Raw genomic sequence first — 20870 nt, forward strand, 5'->3', positions numbered from 1 at the left:
CCTTACTGCAAGTCTTGTTTTACAAAAAAAAAGAAATAAACTAATCCAATGTTCTGTAGCTGTGAGTAGCGATATGTTACTATAAAAAATAATGTCTTTTAATTAGGTACTAATTGAGGTATAGGTATAATTTTTTGTATACCTATCCTTAGATCGGAAGCATAAATGCATTATAATCAACATAAAATAAATGGTAAGTTATTGTTATCAACTAACTCGGAATAAAACATAGAAATTATAATTATAGTGTTTTATTATCAGGTTATTTTACTTCTTACATTTTCAATCTACACAATAATTCTATGCAATTATTGAATTAAATAGAACTATTCATCATCTTACATCTTCTTCTGTGTGAAGTAGGATGGTACGTTGAGCTCGTATGGGAAGTAGGCGTCCTTGTGGTATACCTGCACATCCTCGAAGTACATGTTGGGTTGTTTGAAGTAAACCTCGTTCACTGGACGGTCGAATGGATAGCCGAAGGGTTTGTTGTCGTTCACGAAGTTCTTGAATGCATCAGCGTCCTTGCTAACTCCGTTGTAGGGGTATACGAACACGAACATCTGGTAGGGGAATCCGCCGTAGGTACCCTTAGGCAGCATCAAGCGTCTTGGCATGTTAGCGGGCGCGACAGACATGTCGTAAGGCACCTTTCCTTGGTCTAACCATTGGTAAATTTCGTTGATGGGGATGGAGTCATCCTTGAAGAACATGAAGTCGCTAGATTTGCGCTGTACCTTGTTCTCGCCAGGCACCAGTTTCTGGACGAACCAGTCCAGTTCGTAGAACTTCATCCAGTCTTCTTCGATCTTGATGGGGTATCCGTTGCTGTCGTATTTAGGTCCCATGAAGATCTTGAAGACGGCATCGGAAGCTACATCAGACTTGACGTCAATGTTGATGGTGAATTGTTCGTGGTTCAAACGAGGCTGGCGGATCACGAAACCAGTTGGGTAAGACTTAAGTTCCTCTTGGCTGTAGAACACGGTGTTGGTGGCGTTGAAGTCGAAGTAATCGAAGTAAGTGACCAGTTTGTCTACTTTAACGTCGTTAATCTTAACACCAACAAAGTGAAGATCGTTGTAAGAGTAGGGCTTCACGTATTCTTTGTAGTCAATAAGGTAGTCCATGATTCTTTGGTAGAGCTGGTAGAACGCAGGGTCGCGCAGAGATGTCTGGTAGAAGTCAAGAGCGGTAGGCATGAAGTTGTACCTGCGCAAAGCCATAACATCATGTTTGAGACTAAAGAATTAATGCAAATATTAAACAATTAAACAGAGTGGAAATTTAAGAGATCCAATCACAAAGCACTTATTATAGCTACTTACTTGTCGTAAGGTTTGGGGCTACCACCGAGCACGCGGCGAGCAATGATCTCATAAGAGAACTGGTGTAAGTCCTTTTGGGAGTGCTCAGAGTATAAGTCGGCGTTCTTGTGCCAGTAGTTACCAACGTAGTTGGACTCCTTCTCAACCTAAAACCAATGAAAAAAAATCATTATTAACATGCTATTGGAATAGTTTTAAAAAACATTTGTGTTAAACTCATTGCAAAAACTTACGGTTTTGAATTCACCCTTCTGCAAGAATTGGAAGAAAGTCTTTTCATAAGTATCCAAGAAGCGGATGTTTTCGTAGTTGTTCTCGGTGTGGAGATCGTAATCGTTGCTTCTCTGAGCATAGGGGAATTTGTAACCGGTCATCTGAGGATAGTATCCAGTCTTGAATTTGGAGTACCAGGAGAACTGAGGAATTTCACCCAGACCGTGGGGCAGACGTTCCAAGTAGTAACGAGCCAAGAGTTGCTGGTAGTAGTAGAAGAAGATTTCTCCAAGACGGTTCTTGAACATGGGGAATTTCTCAGAGTCCCACCAGAAAGGTAAGTATGAGTGGAAGTAGAAGTAGTAAGAGTTCAGACCGACATCTTCAGTGAAGTATGACAGTTTCTGTTCTTGGTTCGGGTATGTCAGGGCGCTGGAGTAGTTGGCGTAGTATACGTAGTAGTCGTTCTCCTTTACAATACCGTATTCGGCACCTTCTTTGGGATTGAACAGACCACCCTGCATTTTGGTGCGGTACATCCTGATGAGAGTCTCTTTGTTGAGGAAGAACTGTGGGTAGACTTCGTAGGGAGCCGGGAGAACGATGCCATCGGTGTCAGGCCTTTGAACTAAGGCAATGTAGTACGCGTACAAGAATTGCTCCTCGTTAAGGTAAAACTTAGCCCAGCTAGCGGTCTTGTAGAATGTTTCGAAGTCCTTAGCGTAGAAGAACACGTGGAATAGAGCAATAGCCTCATTCCTCATCCTTTCGTAGAAGATTGAGAACTTGCGGTATTTCGGCATGAAACCAGTTCTGTAGAGAGACAGGAATTCTTCAACAGCTTGTTTGTTCTGTGAAAGAAAAAAACAAAATATAGGTTGATCTCTCATTTTTAAGATAAAATTAAGAGATTGTTGCGTATGTTCGCAGTACTAACTGTGTAGTTGTTGATGTTGTCTTCAATGCTGTAGTCTTTGCCAATTTTGTAGTATTCGGAGTTGATCTCGAGTTGGTCCGCATGTTCAAATAATGACAGGACTTTCTTCTGGTATTCGACGAATTTGCCTTCAACTGTGGGAAAAAATAATATGGTATTGTATGAATTATGATATTAAATGTTCCTGAAATGTGGCAAGTGATGCTGATAGATAATTTCACTTAAAAAGTTTGAAGTTTGTAAGTTAAAGTTTTTAATGATAAAATGTTAGCTTCTTCTATATGTAGGAGCTTAAAAAGAATGCATGAGACAAATATTGGGAACAATACATTGAAATAAACAAAACACTTCTTACCCGGCTTGAACTTCAAGTCATGGTGTTTTGGGAGGGCAACGCCCATCACCAAGGCAACCAGCCCCGAAAGGATTATGGCAGTCTTCATCGTTCTCTCAGCCGATGTGAACTGTGCCAATGATTCGCTGCACCCACAATTTATACTAGCCGTTCCTTGTCAGCTGAGGTATTGTGCATCCGTTATCTCAATAAAAATGTTGTTCTTTCTTTATCTTTATCAGGCATGACCTTTCACTGGGATGATGGACAATTATTTTTGTTGATGTATCTTCTTCTAATTACTACTTTGCGATTAATTATATTATGGATTGTGTAACACCTCACATAAACTTTATTTTATGATCTGTTTAAATCGTAATCTATTGATTTCTACGGTCTATACGTTATTAAATTTTTATTGATATGTGCAAATGATAATGAAAATCGGCGTGAAAAAATTTAAAATTATACAAGTTATAAGAATTTCTCAAACTATGAGTATAAGGATTATACTCGGATACTCTTTGTTATCTCTGTTATTAAAGCTTGCAATTATTCAACCCACTTCCCATTTTTTTTTCCCCGGATTGAGACAATATTTTGCATTCATGGCATTCTTGTGTATGTGTAGTATGGCAATGCAATATTATTACGATATAGAGCTTTTTATTTTCGTACGACTCCCACATCAATGGACTTAATCTTTGGGGGTTTCACAAACATTTCAATGACAGGCACAAAGAAACCCAGACTAGGACAAGTATTGGTGAATCACAAAACGTTTGTCCACGGCGGGGATTGAACCCACGACAAGTGCTCGGTCGATTTGGCGTAGTGCCCTCAACCACTCGGCTGCCTGTGCAGTCATAGTTGGGTGATGCTGTATCTTAAAGGCATATGGGGTCCGTCATAACACAACACATTGCATTTGGGATGGTTAGAAATGTCTTGACGAGTCCTTGGACCCTAAAGAATAATGGAAGATAAGGAAGGAGCGTATATAATTATATATTTGTATATCTAGAAGTGCTCCCAATCAATATTTTCAATTCAGTTGGTCATTATTTGAGTAATATTATTATAAACTTATCAACAGAGCATTGACTTATCTCGATGTTTGTTATCGGGACTAAGAGAGATGGAATTTTTTGCAGTTCATGTTTTGAATTGATTTTAGAAATAAATATTTTTATTTTATTAATAAAAAGAACTAAGGTAGCGTCTTTTCTTAGTTCCTGATACTTAATTTAGTAAGTATTTAGTCTCCTTCAGAAAAAAAATTAACATCGATTGGTAAAAGATAAGGGTGTAACGTATGATTATAATATTTAATTATACCAGCCAATATAACTCCCACTGCTGGGCGCAGACCTTTTCTCATATAGGAAATGTTTGAGTATTTATGGGTAACAATAAATTAGGGGTTCCCGATGAGATTTTTTCAGATTAAAAACAACTAAAATCTCTATACCGTACCTATACCGTTTTAGAAAAATAAGGAATTTAAATAGTAATTTGAAAAAGTAATTCTGGTACTTTGAAGGTGCTGGGATCAAAGTTGCACCTCATGCGTCCACCACGACCGCGTAAAATGTGAGATTCATTAATTTCATTTCATTACGTAAAATGATAGTATCAAAAGAACTTCAAGTTTTCCACATACATACGCTCAGTTATTTGACATACTATAGGTAATTAGACTACTATTATTAAATGATGTAACGGTTTACTTACGCGTATTTATCGGGGTAGCCCGACTAGTTTCGGACCCAACCGGAGTCCTTAATCATGAGCAGACGCGGCGGGACCGCGAGTCGACTTCGATAAATACGCGTGAGTAAACCGTTACATCATTTAATAATGAATCAGTCTCACGATAGTTATTATAAAAATTAGACTACTAAATAATTAGTTATCAAATATATAAATATCCGAATAAGTAACAGTACGTTACATTTTTCAATTTTTGTCTTGCATGTAAACGTTAAAAAGATCTGTCCGTATTTTTGTGATGTTTGCAGTTTTGCGGGTAAACTGAAACGGGTTCGCATGTCATGTATCCAAGTTGTGCATCCTGGTGGCCCCCACGGGGTCTTTCAAAACAGAAGTTAACTCTGAAAATAAGCGCTGTAGAGCGCTCTGGAGTTGACTACTACGCTGACTGGGAACGTACGAGTATAGCGTATTCTTAAAATAAGGGCTGTCAAAGATCAGCGTGTGCGATCATTATTCGATTGGTGTTAGAAGTAAGACATAAAGTCATTAACTATTAATAGGAAAGCCATGCATGAGTATGAGTAAAAATGAAGTAACCCGATAGCATTTCATTTCAAATGAAGAAACAGCATGATTTGTAAGAATACTCCCATTCGTTAAAATTTCAGATGCCAAAAACGCCTCCTCGCAATATGCGATGTAATATCATAATAAAACATAAACGTATTAAAGGAATGAAGTTTTAAGCATACGTAATTTAGTTAATATCAACCTATGAACGTCCGACTGCTTGACACAGGCATTTTCCTATTGTAAGAATTTTATGTTTACCTATGTCCTTACAAATAATAAATATCTCTGATTCTGATTGATTTCCAGGACACGGGTGCTTAAAAAGTTTAACTTAAGCTGTAAATATCGTCTAATAGATGTGTTTTATACATAATTGTTGATATCAAAGTATGGGGAAATATTATGATAAGCACCCTTATGATTTTTTATATATCGGACCATTTTACTTAAATCAGTTGGCCATGTTATTATTAAGTCATAACTACAAATAATAAATTATCTTAATATATGTAAGTCTGCCTCGTGAAATTTTAAACAACGACCAGGATTACTTAAATACGTCGCGATAACCTGTACTATCGCATGTAACCAAGTAATTAACTGTGAATTGCACAAATATAGGTATGCTGCAATCACTAGCAAAGTTCAAGGTTTTAGTATTTCGGGTTCGAGATTAAACCAGCGGAATTATCCATTCTTTATCGCGCTTTCATATGAGTACAAGATTTTTTTATTTTCTTATGAGGTTAAAACGTTCTGGTGTAAATTAAGTACCGGAATTTGTTCTTAGTACATGATCATCATCATCGTAGCTTTTTTTCTCAACTATGATTACAATTAACCAAGTATTTTCGTCGAACTTTCTATCCGTAAAATAGAATTAATAACTTTTTATTCTTTTACGAGTTGAAAAAAAATTGATCTGTCAAAAATCCACTGCTAAGGTCTGATGTATTTTCTTTTTATTTGTTATTAATTATAAGGTTCTAAGAGACTTCACTATTTGTAAATAGTGCTGAATTTTTTTGCCTAATATTTTTGTAATTAATAAAAGCGGCTCTGTTTTTTTTTATATGTTTAACTATGGGTGTGTATTTTTATCTCGGGATATCTTTTTGTCTGTTCCCTTAGCTCTTTGTTGTTGCTGATAATGTAGCCAGAGACTGTGAAGAAACTGGGACGGAAACCTTTTAGATATCGTGCACTTTATGTTATCAAATTATTGAAATTCACACAACAACATTCATACTTGGGTATGTGATTGCCTCTACCGTGAAAAAACTGTTCAAAAATGGTGAACTCATCATCAGCCTAGCCTTTCCCGATCCCAGCCTAAACAGATGTGACTGTGTACCAGTATTTCATAAAAAATGCCTGCCTACGTGACATCCTCAACTCTGTTACCTGGGCAACACGATGCCCATGCGTAAGATTGGCTGACAGATTTTCTACCTTTAAAAACTGCCAATATAAAGACTATAATAAAGACTGCCAATAAATAACAGCCACGGCTAACAGTTTAACGTTACTTCAGTACCACGGAGGAACTCGTTATGACATCAATGATCACACATTTACGGAACGACTGTATCAAGCGTGGCCAAACCTGGGATCGATCTACTCGTTCAGTTTTAGCTTAGCCCCGACAACACATAGAGTTAACTAGTATGAAATGAAATATATTGAAAATACGATAGTGTTATAATAGTTAGTATTAAGTCAAGTAGCTTATCAGCTCAGATGTTATTCAATATGTAAGGAAGACTATTGAATCATTCGATTTCTCATTTTTAATAGTATTTTAATATTGAGTCAAGGTCACTTATTTTCTAGTACTAGTTACTTCGTATTACAGAATAAGGATAATCAGTTGAGAATCACACAAATGCTTGGACCGTGCGGGGTTCGAACCTGCACCATTTCGAATATCAGTTGTCATTGGCGTATTGACCTGAATTTGATTAAATAAAAACCGCTATCAGAGTGCTTATTATTTATGTTTGGTGTGCAAATGTTGTATAAGATTGTAATGCTTTTTAATTACCCCAAAGTAAGTACTTTTTAACATTCTCTGAATAGAATAGATGTTTATTTTTAAAATGAATGTTTGGTGTTACAAACTGACAATATTATTTTTCTAATCAATCAGATTTTCTTACAGGAGTACCTATAATGATACTCGTCCACCTTGTTGACAGATTGCCGGTTAAACTTTTTGCTACTATTTTTGTTTTGACTTTTGATTTGATTGACTGAATCCTATTGGTAAAAATGGAAGCCTATTATTCAGGCTCCTCTGACTCATCGTTTGTCCGTCTGCTTATCACTGGACTGTATAGGCTACATTTTCACGTTGGTGTATATCTGTTATTGCGAAAAAAAACAAAAAAAAATAGTTCCTTTTGATGGTTGGTGGTATAAAAGGGTACAAATCCCTTGGATAGTAATTATAAAATAATAAGCACGTATTTTTAATTTCTCTGAACAGCAATATTTAACCAACACAAACTGCTTTAAAGTTTAGATGTGGGGGCTTTTGGCGAAACGACGGTATCGCGTCAATTCTATTCACTGTCATTTGATCATTTTATGTTAGTGGGAAAAAATACGTATTTATTAAACTACAAGTTGGACGCTGAAAACAAAAAACTGTAATCATGACCTAGACCGATTCGGTCAACTTATTAACCTAAAATACAACTATCGGATGACATAAAAGCAGAATATTCAGGATTTTTTCTCAACTCCTCACCATTGAAGAGTCAGTCGACAGATAATCATAATTGCATTTGGAATCCATTAACTGACCTGACCAGACCTGACTAACAGTTAATCCACACGAAACTATGATTACGCCAGACAAAAATACATGGACAGATTTAAAAATGTAAGGAAAACAATAATTATAAACATTATTCGATCCTGACTTGGTGATAACAACGGGACCAACTTGAAATTACTTATATCACACCAAACAAAAAAAAAAATATCAAAACTGGAAGACTCGATAATACATTATGCGTGATTATACGTAAAATATACTTACAACATGGGAACCGTTCTTATAAGAGTATATCTTTAAGAAATAAAATTTCAAGACCTTTAAAATAAAAAGCGGCGGATTTGCTAAACCTTTAAAAATGCGTACAGCTAGCGCCATCTACCATTTTAGTATTACGTCATAGCGCCGGTTAACGTTCTTTTAAAGTTCATTATAAGTCATAGATGGCGTTGTAGGTTCCAGCTCTCAATCATGGTTTTGAGTTATACGTATCTGACGTCCAGGTGGAGCTACGGCCCTCCAATTCGAAAGCTTGAATTTTTTAAGTTTCTCAATACTAATCTCTTTAGGTACTTAAGTACTTGAATTTAAAATTATTCACATCATCAATAATTATCTACTATTGTAAGTAGATAATTATTGTTGTTTATAGTTATTGTTAATTAGGTATAGATAGTTATTCTTGTAGTACTATGTGCTAGTATGGTACCTGCTGAACTCCTAAACCCGACTTGAATGTGTTTTTTTCTGTGTTGTGGCATCCTGGATGGATTCGCTTCACAAATCAGCAAAAGATTGACATCTATTCAATTTAAATTAATATGTTAAGTATGTAAAATAATTACGAAAAGAAAATAATAACTTGTATGAATATCATCAACTTTAAATTTAAATAAACTTTTAAAGTCTCAACAAAAGTTAAATACTTTTTATTTAATAAAAGTTAAATATTTTTTATTTTTACTTTTGCTACTCCGAATACACCCACAGGAATCAGAATTAAATTACTAGATTTATATTTACTTGCTGTATTGACTAATTTTGAATAATTATTTACCATAATTCAATTTATTTTTCATATCCCTGAGCCTAACTTATCAAAAACTGATCATTTTTCTATTTCAAAAAGATTACTAACGCATAGGGTTCCATTGAAATTTTATTAAAAATGCAACAAGTTCTGTATTCTCCTAAATTTTTCACTATAAAAGTATTATCTTATGTAATAATTGTTAGGGATGAAAGGAATAAAAACATTTTTTAAATAATATTTTATTTATTTGATATATAACACAATAAATATAAGTTTATGGTGAATCTGAGATCTATCTAGCTGACTGAAAGAGTACCGGAGTTACAAATGCAACTATCGGTTTAAATGGGGTATGGGCAACTACAAACTGTTTTTATATTTGGCGGATAATAAATATAATATCAACTATACAATATATATTAACTACATAATATATACAATTATAATATGAACACTAAATACATAGAAAATATACTGCAAGTAACAATAAGCTTACAAGTGTTTGACGCCATTCAATTATTGAAAATGGATGACGATCATAACGCCGGTACTTGTATTAACTTAGTGCTTTTCCATAGTCAAGTTAAGAAAAATCCTTTAGTGAGTGCGATGTTTGCACAGGATTAGACCGTAGTGATGACTAATTATTATTGGAAAAGCACTGTTTATTGGAGCACTGTACGAAAAATTTATTCGACATGGGGAACATGGATTTCAGGGGTGTGCTTGTGGTAGATGAGAACATCTTGGAAGTACATGTTCTTAGCGCTCTCAATCAGCCAGGGGTAGAGTGGCCTGTTGACAGGGAAGCCGAGGGGCTCGTCAGTCAGCTGGCGGGTCAGAGGCTCGAGACCGAGAGACGCAGTGGGGTTGGTAGCGGCATCGTACACAACCTTGGGTGCGTGGTACTCGGAGATGTAAACCATCAGGACGAAGGGCATGCCACCGACACGACCTGTAGAATTAATAATGAAAATTAATTATAAACTGTGTATGGCTGTATGTTTAGAATAGCATTTATCTGACGATTTCATCAATTGATTCTATTAATACCGTGTGTCAGCAGACATCATTTATCAAGGCTAAATTATGTAAACGTGTATGTACATAATATGGTATTAAATCTGTTTTTAGTATCTAATAAACGTACCTTTAGGAAGCAGGAGATGTTGAGCCAACTTGTGCATGCTGTCGGCCTGGTTGACGTAGAAAGGTGCTTTTCCCTGGAAGGCCTTCTCAGCCTGATCCCATACTTGGTAGGAAGTAGTCCATTCATTTCCAGTAGTTTCAACAGAGTCGCGAGTAATCACGGATTCTCCTTGAGGCACTGGAATAAGACATAAGAATTTAAATTTACCGTCTGGTTCAGGTGGGTTTGTTTGTATTTTAAAAACAGTTAAAATAATTTTTTTTCGTCTATCCCACAAAATAAGCTTATGACAAAAAACTTAAAAGATTTTTTTAATTTTTAGGGTTCAACTATTATTTATACTTGTTTTAACTTACAGTCGTAAACGAACTCGTCCAACTGCATGAAGTTGTAGCTGTTGACGTGCAGAGGGATCTCATAGCCGTGGCTGTCGTACTTCGGAGCCAAGAAGAACTTGACGAGAACAGTCTTGGCGACTTCGCTCTTGACGTTCACGCGAACTTGGAACTTCTTGTGGTTCAACCTGGGGTGCTGAACTAATACGCTCACTTGGTCGTATAATTCCTTAGCTGTTGAAAGAAATAACAATTAGAAAAAAATATATAAATTTCAATACACCTGATATGAAATGGAATATACCTTCTTCGACATTCATGGGTAGTCCAGAAGTTACGTTCATGTAGCTGTATTCGAAGTAAGTTACCAGCTTATCAACGTCAACCTTTTCGATAGCTACTTGGGGCATAGCTAATTCTTCAGGCTTGTAGTGAGGGAGTTTTTCCTGCCATTGCTGGAACAGTCCCAAAACTCGCTTCCAAATCATGTAGAAAGCGGGGTCACGCAGTGCAGTTTGGTAGTGTTCCAAAACCGAGGGAACAACCAAAGGAATGTAGCTGCAAAAATGAAAACACATTGTTGTATATTTTTGGCATTATGTTAAAAAAGATTCATTTTATAAAATTAACTTACTGGTGGAAGTACTGGTGTTCATGGACAAGGGAGTTGCCCAAAACCTTCTTCCAGACGCTGATGAAGTCCTTGTAGTATTGCACATTGGGAGAGTCTACATTGGCTTCAATGACGCGACCCAAGATTTCAATAGCTTCGGGGGCACTGATGTCGATGCGTTCACCGAGATGCTGAAATATAAACAGATATAAATATTTTGTCTAAGAGAGTAATACTTTGATGATTAGACATCTTTAAAAAAATCTTACGTTAAGAACGTATCCCTGGTCGATGGCGTCACGAACACGACGTTCGTAATCATAGATCTGCTCGACTTCATTGACGAACTCAGGTTGGTCCAGATTGAAGTTGTTAGGCCTGACAGGGAACTGAATTCCATTGTGGTACAAAAGACCGGAGTTGTAACCATCCTTGACTGTCTCATGACCTAATTCAGGGATCTCTCCAAGTCCGTTAGACAGTCTTTCCATGTAATAACGAGCAATCAGTTGCTTGTGCAAGAACCAGAACCATTCTCCACGTCTGTGTTGGTTGACTGGGAGAGCCTCGGTTTGCAGCCAGCCGGGGAAGGCTAAGTGAACGTTGTAGTAGAATGAGTTGAGGCTGTAGTCGTGAGTGAAGTAGGCTATAGGTGTGCTCTGGCTGTTGTAGTAGGGCCAGGTGGTGGCGTTCCACCTAATCACTACATTCTTGTCCCATTTGTAGGTAGATGGGTAGAAGTCAACCAAACGGTCACCGTGAGTGTTGATTCTTGCAGCAGTTGTCATGATTTCACCATTGTTGAAGTATGAAGGGAAGATTTCGAAGACACGGGGGATGTAGATTCCCTTGGTGTCAGGACGGTTTACAATAACAGCGCTCAATACGTAGGAGAAGAGGTCGGGGTTGACGCGGTCCCTAACGTATACAGCGGTCTTGTAGAAAGTGTCGTAGTCCTTAGCCGAGTGCAGTACATTGAACAATGTGACTACTTCGAACTTGTGTTCGTCTTCAAGAATAGAGAAGGGCACTGCTCGGGGGACGAGCCACTGGTTCTCCAACATTTTGATGTAAGTTGTCACAGCAGTTACATTCTGAAAATAAAAAATGAGTTTGTACAAAGGTCTTAATTAATGGTTATTTTTGTTGAGGTACTTAAGTTTTCTATGAAATTAATACTTACGCTGAAGTGCTCAATGTTCTTTTCAAGACTCCATGTGTTGACTATGACCTTGTTAGCTTCAATGTAATTGGGCTCAAGAACATGGAAGAACAATGTCATCAAGTCCATTTGACGTTTTGCAAAGACTGGGTCCGCTGCAATGAACAATGTATGTAAGTTTATGAAACGAAATAGGAGAAAATAACCAAACCATTACACTTCAAAAGAATTTAAAAATCATCATAAACATTTTTTTTTTATTAAATCGCCCCCAAAAGTTTACAATATTCACCCTTAACAAGTACCCTAATGTACTAATCAATTATTGACTCACCAGGTTTCTGCGGCACATTGTTTCGGACGGGGTCCGCAAGGCCCCCGGCCACTAGAAGAGCCAATGCACACAACACCAAACGAGCCATGTTCGCCAGTGACAATCCACCAGCAACATCACATATTTATAGGTAATTTTTATCGCAGGTCACCTATTAATTGGTCCTTATCAAAGAAGAGTTTGTAGTAAAAGTACGAAGGTGACGAACAATCGACTTTCATTCAATATTGAGAACCGATAACGGATCAATATCTTTTTCATCCTTCTGTCTATTAAGTACGTATTGTTTAAGTATAAGGTTCGCGGTACTTGAGCGTTTACGTACAAACAATTCCCGGTTGATGGAGTTGAAGTCACGAACTTAAGCCATAAGGGCCCAACAATAGGTGATTGACGACAACGATGGTTTTAACATTGATGCGAAAACAGTTACAGCTCATACGTATTCAGTAATATATTACGTATGTATGTTATATTCAGTGGTCGCTTGTTAGATTGTAATTATTACACTATTTATTTTGAATGACGTAGTATAGGCAGACATTCATAGTCTCTAAACTGATTCTAATTATGTATTGTTTTCACCATCTGTAGTGTATGAAATCATGTATAGGCTGCCTGATAAAGTAGCATATTAATCCAATTGTGGATTTCAAACTATCAATTGGACATTAACTTTCATTTTCATAAAAACATATCGAAAAAAAAACATCTATTGTATTGGGATTTAACATTTACTATCATAATGTCGTCATGTTAAAAATTTCTACCGAAAAAATATAAATAAAGAGCCAAGTGCGCTGAAAACTTAAGGAGGTTAAAAAAATGCAAGAAATGATCATTCATTAAACCTCGATTTTATTTTGATTATTTGTTGTTATAAAAGTAACAGAAACGAACAAATTTCTAGTTGTTACGGTTCATGCGATAAGGCCAGGTGATAAACAGACTGACAGATAGCAGAGGCTTAGTAATAAGTTCCCATTTTTATACTTTGAATATGTAACCCGGATTAATTCATATTTTACCAAAATCAACGAGCTTTGAAATCATAGAATAGTTCCATTACGTCATCAATGCACAGAGCAGGTTTCCTTAAATTGTAATAGAGCTGGTTGTGTCAATAGGAGTAATTCCTATGTAAGCCTGTCAAAGGTAGACCTTTGCTTCTGTATAATTACATTCATACAAGCTTCTCATATTGCGTTCTGAAATTCATAACTAGAACCTACATATCAGGGAAATTCTATTTATATTCTGTGTAACGGCTACCCAAAGGAGGAAATAAAATTAATTTCACTGTGATCTATAGAAATGTTAACGGATACGCAAATGTCTATTCAATCTAAATATAACCTTTTGGTTGAGATTTATTTAGTGAAGACATTATATTAAAGGTTCTTACAAAATTCTTATAGGAACTGCGAGTGATATGAACGTGGGATATATTTTCCTCTCAAGAGGCATAGGTCTGGATTTGAATTTATTTTCATAGGTACCACTAGTTTTCTATCATTGAGAATGAATAGAAAACCGTGTCATTGTTGTGCCACGACCTGACTTAATGTCGACTGTTGACTTAACTTCATTTCAGTATATGTGAATCTCAGTATCCGTCACTCTACAATTTTTATTTTCAAGCAATTACTACCATATGCACTCAAAGGTTACATAGACACGTGTCGAAAAAATTTAAGGAAAAAAAGTAAAAAGACAATTAATAATCTAGTGTTGTTACCTTTGAGCTACCGAGTTAAAAGGCGTAGGTGCAAAACTCGGCATCCAAGTATGATTTTTTCAAGAACGTTAAGTCACGTCAGAGAAAGTATGAGGACCTACTAGACATCTGGTAAAAAATCTTATATTTCTAAATACATACATGCTATAGATAAATTACACTCACACACAGAACAAACGATGGTGTTATCAGACAATAATTTGTTCTGGTTGGGAATCGAACCCACGACCTCCGATACAGCAGTAAGGGTAACTAGCCACTAGTAAGCATTCCGATCAACTCCCGTATAATCGTTCTTATTGGATCAAGACTGCAATGTTCACGTCTTGTTAGCATTGTCTTTGTGCGCTTAATAGTATGTATGTTAATTTGGGATGTCTATGCTAATTAGATCTTCACACACAAAAGCTTACGCATTCTCAATTAGGGTCGGGTCATATCCGTAGATCTGTTTGGTTCATTTGGGCCTTTGATGCTGAAGTGTTATTGAAGTGATTATATATTAGATTTTTGTGTCTTTACCTATTTAATAGGTTCCGGAAGGAAAAACACAAATGCTAAGGTTCCGCTGACTGTTTACCTGTCACGAGACTGTTATTCTTAAACCGTTATAGCTATACCCTGAACTCCGAACTGTCGTCTGAACAGAAAATATGTATTGGCTTATTATTTTCTATTTGTAACTTTTTGTGCTTAACAACAACTGCACGTTTGGATGCCTGCCTCATTTACTCTACTTTTATTACCTATATACACTCAGAAGTTAGAAAGTCTGACTAAGGGCATCGTGTTCCCCAGGTAACTGGGATGCGGAGGTCAGATAGGCAATCGTTCTTTGTAAAACACTGGTACTAGGATGCATCTGGTTGGAAGCCGGCGAAAAGGCTCCTAAGGTGGTATCCTTATAAGTATTTTTACTGCTAAGACAGTAATCTTTAAAAAACGCTATAGGCTTTTATCATTCAGAAATACCAAGGCTTAATCATAACTAGGGCAATGGTGACTTAACCATTTAATCAATCAGATTCTATGCTCAGATAATATTGGTAATTTATTTTGCGTATTTTCTTAGAAGCATTAGATCAGTGACATATAGGTACGTCACGATCCAGTTCGAAGTATGACAGATTAGACTGACTCATACTTAATACTCATTCTTCACCAACATTGATACAAACTAACCTTTGATGGATAGTATTGGTATTATTTAGAGAGTTTACATTTTTTTTATCGAACTGCGCTACGCAGTGAGAGCAATAAAACCAATTTGGAAGATCCATGGTGTATCAAGGTTACTCCAAATTTTAATGTCAAGGCTAAGTGCCTACTTAGTAGAAATCTTCAAATATAGGTAGGTTCAATTATTTCATGATTAAATTAAACAAAACGCCGTTCATACCGCAGTCTGCTAAAATTTACCAGTTGTTAGTCTTCACGACGACTCCAAACAGCATTCCTGGGTGGGCTTTTCATAAGCTAACGGTAGGAGGAACCTGGTATGACGTCACAAAGGTATCCTTCTTTTTATATTGTCCTGTCAACATCGATCAATCTCACATTATTTCCAATATTGTTGGAAAAATTGTTGCCTGAACCTATAAGACTTAAGGCTAACAGTTTTCTTATTATAAATCCACACCACATATTTAGTTCTTAGATAAAGTAACTGACTAGAATCGCTGTTTTTTTTAAGTAATCTATGCAAACACTAATTACGTTAATTTCTTCCTATCAAAGCTAAGCTCAGCATATTCATTACTCCGTAACTGTATCTTGATAAGTTTTTGATATAAAGTTGATGATGAAATTACTACAAACTTAAACGATATTACTCAAATAAGATTTAACAAGAAAAAGTTTATACCAATTAAAAAGTACCTAATTAATGTTTACGGTGAAATAAATGTCACAGATATTATAATTAGTGTTTCGATAACAACATTATGTGTATTTTCTTACTCATTTATTTACAATAGGTTAATTTCTGATTACATTATCACGGCGCATTAAAAACAATCGTGCTTTAATTATAGAAGCATGAACACAAATTGTGCACTTTCCTTTTGTTTATTTCGGTCTTTCTCGTGAAAAATGCATAACTTATGATACGTTGTGATATTGTCTAAGTAGTGATTTAGAATACGAGTGCCTCCTTACTTATAGCTATTAGAACTAACGCGCAAAAAAGTAAAATCATTTTTGAAATGTATAGTATGGGATGGGTACTAATAAAGTATAGGGCAGTTTTTTGCGGTTCAATCAGTTTTTAAATTTAATATCCATTTGTCGCATTACAAGTGATCGCTCTTACTACCTAATGTTATAACACGTACCTTTAAACAAAACTTTTCTTAGAAAACTTAACTTGCATAATTTAGATAAAGAATAAATTTATAAATATGTTTTCCAAAAAAAGGCAAATTATTTGTAAATGGCAACGATCACAAAAAAAATAAATCTTTTTGCAGTTGTTTAGCACGTTTTAGCTAATTGATTGCTGGGGTTATTGCACATAAACTTCAATTAGTATTACGTAATATGACGTAACCGGAAAAAAGGATTTTTCAAGGATTCGAAAACAATAGGTTTTTGAAGAAGTTTATTTTTTTCAAATTATAAAGATCCAAGAATTTATGTGATAACTATTTATATTTTTATTAAGTAACGTGCACGTACCAGAACAACTGTTTTTTCGTATAGAGTAGGATTAAAACTAAATCAAAATTATGACAAAGCATTCGCTTCAAAAGAGTTTTCATCACGCCTCTTTTCAGTCGTTTCTTGAGGCCTTTACACAAGGAAGCTTTGAAAATGCTATAAAGGCTAGACTTTTAAAGTTCAGAAAAAGATTGCTAGATTTTCATAAAGGATTGTTACAGAGGACAATAGTGCTACACAGCTTAACAAAACGAAGAAGCTTTATATCATGGACCGTTTTCTATTTTTGTATGTCACCGGTTTAGAGTGAAAATTCTTAGTATGTATAAAATAAATTTCGTAATAATGATGACAGTAGTATTTTGCAGGTACGTCCTGGCCAGCAATGGTTTTTTTTAAGTATAATTAGTATATGTAATATTTTGAGATACCATCGACTTTCAGTAAATAAAACACCGTGTCGAATCCTGGATTGAAATAATACGGAAGATCTGCCTTATTTAAGAAAACATGTACATTTTAAATTGAAAACAAATAAATTCCTAGACGTATAATAATATTTCTGTGTTCTCAATCACACGGTGACAGATATTAATATAACAAAGGAATGTGACCTAAATTGAAAACATGCGGTTTGATGTTCCCTAGTCTACGCCGACTCATTAGTAAAACGGTTCATCCGAAATGAGCAATTTATTAATCGAGAGTCATATTAAAATTGTTAGGAAAAGGTAGAGTGCTGTGACAAGGGCCAATATATCACTCGAGTGGGCCCTCGCCGCCCGACCACGTCCAAACTTTTGACGTATGAGTAATTTATTGGCTAAAAAAATAAATTACCGGATTGCCCACACATTTGTTGAGCTCAAGGTGGTTGATTCGGGTGCACCCGCAAAAAATGATCATCGCCCGAGGCGCGATATTAACTCGCTACTTGCTCGCCTAAAACAGCTAATAAAACGGGTGTCTTGCGAGATCAACACCAACATGTATAATATTTACCGAGATCCGTTTGAATCTTATCTTTTTACGACGAATAAGGAAAATGAGATTAAAAATCATTATTATTGTGAGTATATTCAGTGATAAGACGATCAAAACCTACCATTCGCTTTCGAATCGTCTTCTAAATGTAATTCATTGTAGCAGGATTTTACATTAACTTGCCCAACGTATCCTCAAATATCGCATTACAGAATTGCTAAAATGCCTCCCTCTGCAATGTATTTCCAAAATTATTAATTAAACAGAAATGGATGCTACAAATTGCAGCGCAGCGCTACTAAAATACCATTTGCCTGTTCACATCAGCGTTCTACGAGTTCCGAAGTTGCAATATTAACTAGAATATGCGGCGAAAATGTGCCAGCAAGAATATTTTACAAGCGATTCCACACACCTGGGAACTTTGCGGCTTACAAAAGGGTGTCTACTACATCATTATTTTTAATACTTTGCTCTACATTTATTTTTAGAGTCATTAAAATGTACGGAGGATTTTTTGACCAAGTAATAGGTAAAAGTGTAATAATTTCACTTAGAACGTACGTAGAATTTCAGATTTTTCTCACAACAATATGTATGTGTTTTGAGAAAAAGCAAAAATTCACCAATGTTAATGAGGTACCTCGAATTCAAAAGAAAGCGTTTTAAGATGAAATCGATGTAACGTCAATCGAACATCAGTTATATTTCATAAGGGTATTAAAACCCACATATTTTGTACCAAACGACAACAATTTCTTGACGCGGAGATGTATAGTCTCATTTAATATTCATATATTTGTTTTCGACGCCGTTTCGCTCTGACACTTTACCGATGGCTATGTATTAATTATTCCATGCATGAGCACGCATTCATTGAACTCTGCACTCGTCACTGTCTTTGTAAATAACGAGGACCTTGTTCGTTTATATTTTATTATTATTGTAATTATGTCTGTGTCTAAACATTACGTACTTGAAATTTCACATAGAACTGAACTAATAATTTTCTTCGTGTACTTAGAGTGGGGTACCCTAATGGTCTTCTGCGAAACCTGCGATTAGAGTTAACCAACGACTGCAACGGCAAAAAAAATGTATAAGTAGCTTTTATTTACTTCAGTGTCTATTTTCTTCATAACTTCAGGCACGAAAAACTTGAAATGTATAGACATATTATTCCTGTTCGATTCGTAACGTGACTTTGAGTTGTCAGTCCAATAAATTTCAGCCATTCCAACCGATCCATAGCACAGGCAACCAAGTATATGCTTGCGAGTATAATATTTCAAGTTAATATTTACTCTTTCAAATATTTTGCATGTAACATAGTAGCGATTGCGATTCTTAACACGTCCACTGCAACCAAACAAGGGCGCACTAACAAACCGCAATGAATAGGTGTAAAATGACTGATAGGATGTTGACAGGGTGCCATTTACAAGGGGCTAATTTTGGCACTCACCAGCCAAAATAGTGTTCACTTTAAGTAGCCTTTACACCTTCAAAAGCGAAAATTAAGGTGGGTGTAGTTCACTCTTGAATGCGAATAGGAACGCATAACATTTCAAGATTATTTATATCAATAAATTGTATCTGAGATAGACGCGAATGTTAATCATTCATTCCCGACCTTTCGAAATCTTTGCAGGTTAAATATATTAAGTTCTAAGATAATCCGATCTCCGTATCAGAATACTCGCGCAGTAACAATTAATACCAGTTCAATTCCGAATTCACTAGTGTCCTCTCAAAGTTATGTAGACCTAACCCCTTATCCAAATCCCACTAATTGACTGTCACCCCAATACATTGCCGCTATACCACCGAGGAGATCAAACGGACCTACGATATGAACAATATTCCAAGAATTCCAACTCTCACTAACATTTCTATTAAGTCCTTTATCTGTCAATCTGTCAACAATGAGCTCGACTAATCCCGTATAAAGAATGAAAAGATCAGTTGACAACAAATAGGAATCCGCAAAATATTTTGTCAATTTTGTGTCACAACTGGTGGTCTTATCTTAGGATATTTGTTACAAACACTTTCTTTTTCAAGGGTAAAGCGAAAATTAGAATGTCAACATGACGCTTTTAAGAAGGATTATCGAGGACTTATCCGGTTAACGTCACAATACGTTGTTTTCTTGAGTGTCGCTTTCACTTGAGTGGTTGTCAATCTGATTTGTGTATTTGCTTGTTTTCTTTCTAACTTTCTGCAACAGTGCACACCGTCAAGTATTAATACTATTAATGTTATTTACTTTTAGTTCCTGCCTGGTATTGTTAATTTTCATGTGTCTTTGACGTTTAGAATTTAATGAATAATGCATTTAAGTTTATTATATAGTAGGTGTTACATCATTACGTTCAATTCGTATACTGAAGCTAAATCTGAAGTAATAAATTACTAAATAACGTCATAGACGTGTATTAAAATGATTGAATTAGAAAATGATAACAAATATAGAATTAAGATGTAGGTATAATATTATAAATTATGAGAAAAATATTTTATCATTCAATTTAATCAAAAGCTTATCATTACTCCATTCTACACCAGTTCGTCAAGCTACATTCATTCATAATTTGATGTGCCGCAGCCCTTTACAACATCCTTAAATGTTGTATTTTTGAGAATTCTATTAACACATAAATTGTTCCGAAACCCAGTCGTGTCGACCACACATTATGGTATCCCATTAAATTAACGGGAATCATTCGGAACGATGTGATGGAACGTTTCGAAGTTCGAATTTCGTGCTATATGACCATAACTACACCTCGTTTATGACTCGAATTAAATAATTTAAAGAAGAATTGCATATCTCACAATTATCTAGAAATAATAACAGTTTTTATCATCTTTCACGGTCACCCTGGTCACTTATCTAGTTCTTAATGAATGTCGAAGACAGTGTGATAACAAATACGTATAATAGTACCGATTGGTTTCGTATCGGGTTAACTAC

General features: G+C 35.7%; 1 protein-coding gene across 1 annotated transcript; it reads right to left on the reverse strand.

The window, feature by feature from the left end:
- Positions 1-338: 338 nt before the first annotated feature.
- Positions 339-12616, reverse strand: LOC113500273. The gene is made up of 13 exons (XM_026880997.1): positions 12514-12616; positions 12201-12334; positions 11287-12111; positions 11039-11208; positions 10709-10962; positions 10426-10638; positions 10070-10246; positions 9614-9874; positions 2837-2989; positions 2482-2615; positions 1565-2395; positions 1332-1477; positions 339-1215 (listed from the first exon to the last, which is right to left on the reverse strand). The coding sequence occupies exons 1-13, from the start codon at positions 12599-12601 to the stop codon at positions 339-341; spliced, it is 4263 nt and encodes a 1420-aa protein (XP_026736798.1). The 5' UTR covers positions 12602-12616.
- Positions 12617-20870: the final 8254 nt, after the last annotated feature.

This window comes from Trichoplusia ni, chromosome 1 (genome assembly GCF_003590095.1).
Source record: "Trichoplusia ni isolate ovarian cell line Hi5 chromosome 1, tn1, whole genome shotgun sequence".
NCBI lineage: Eukaryota > Metazoa > Arthropoda > Insecta > Lepidoptera > Noctuidae > Trichoplusia > Trichoplusia ni.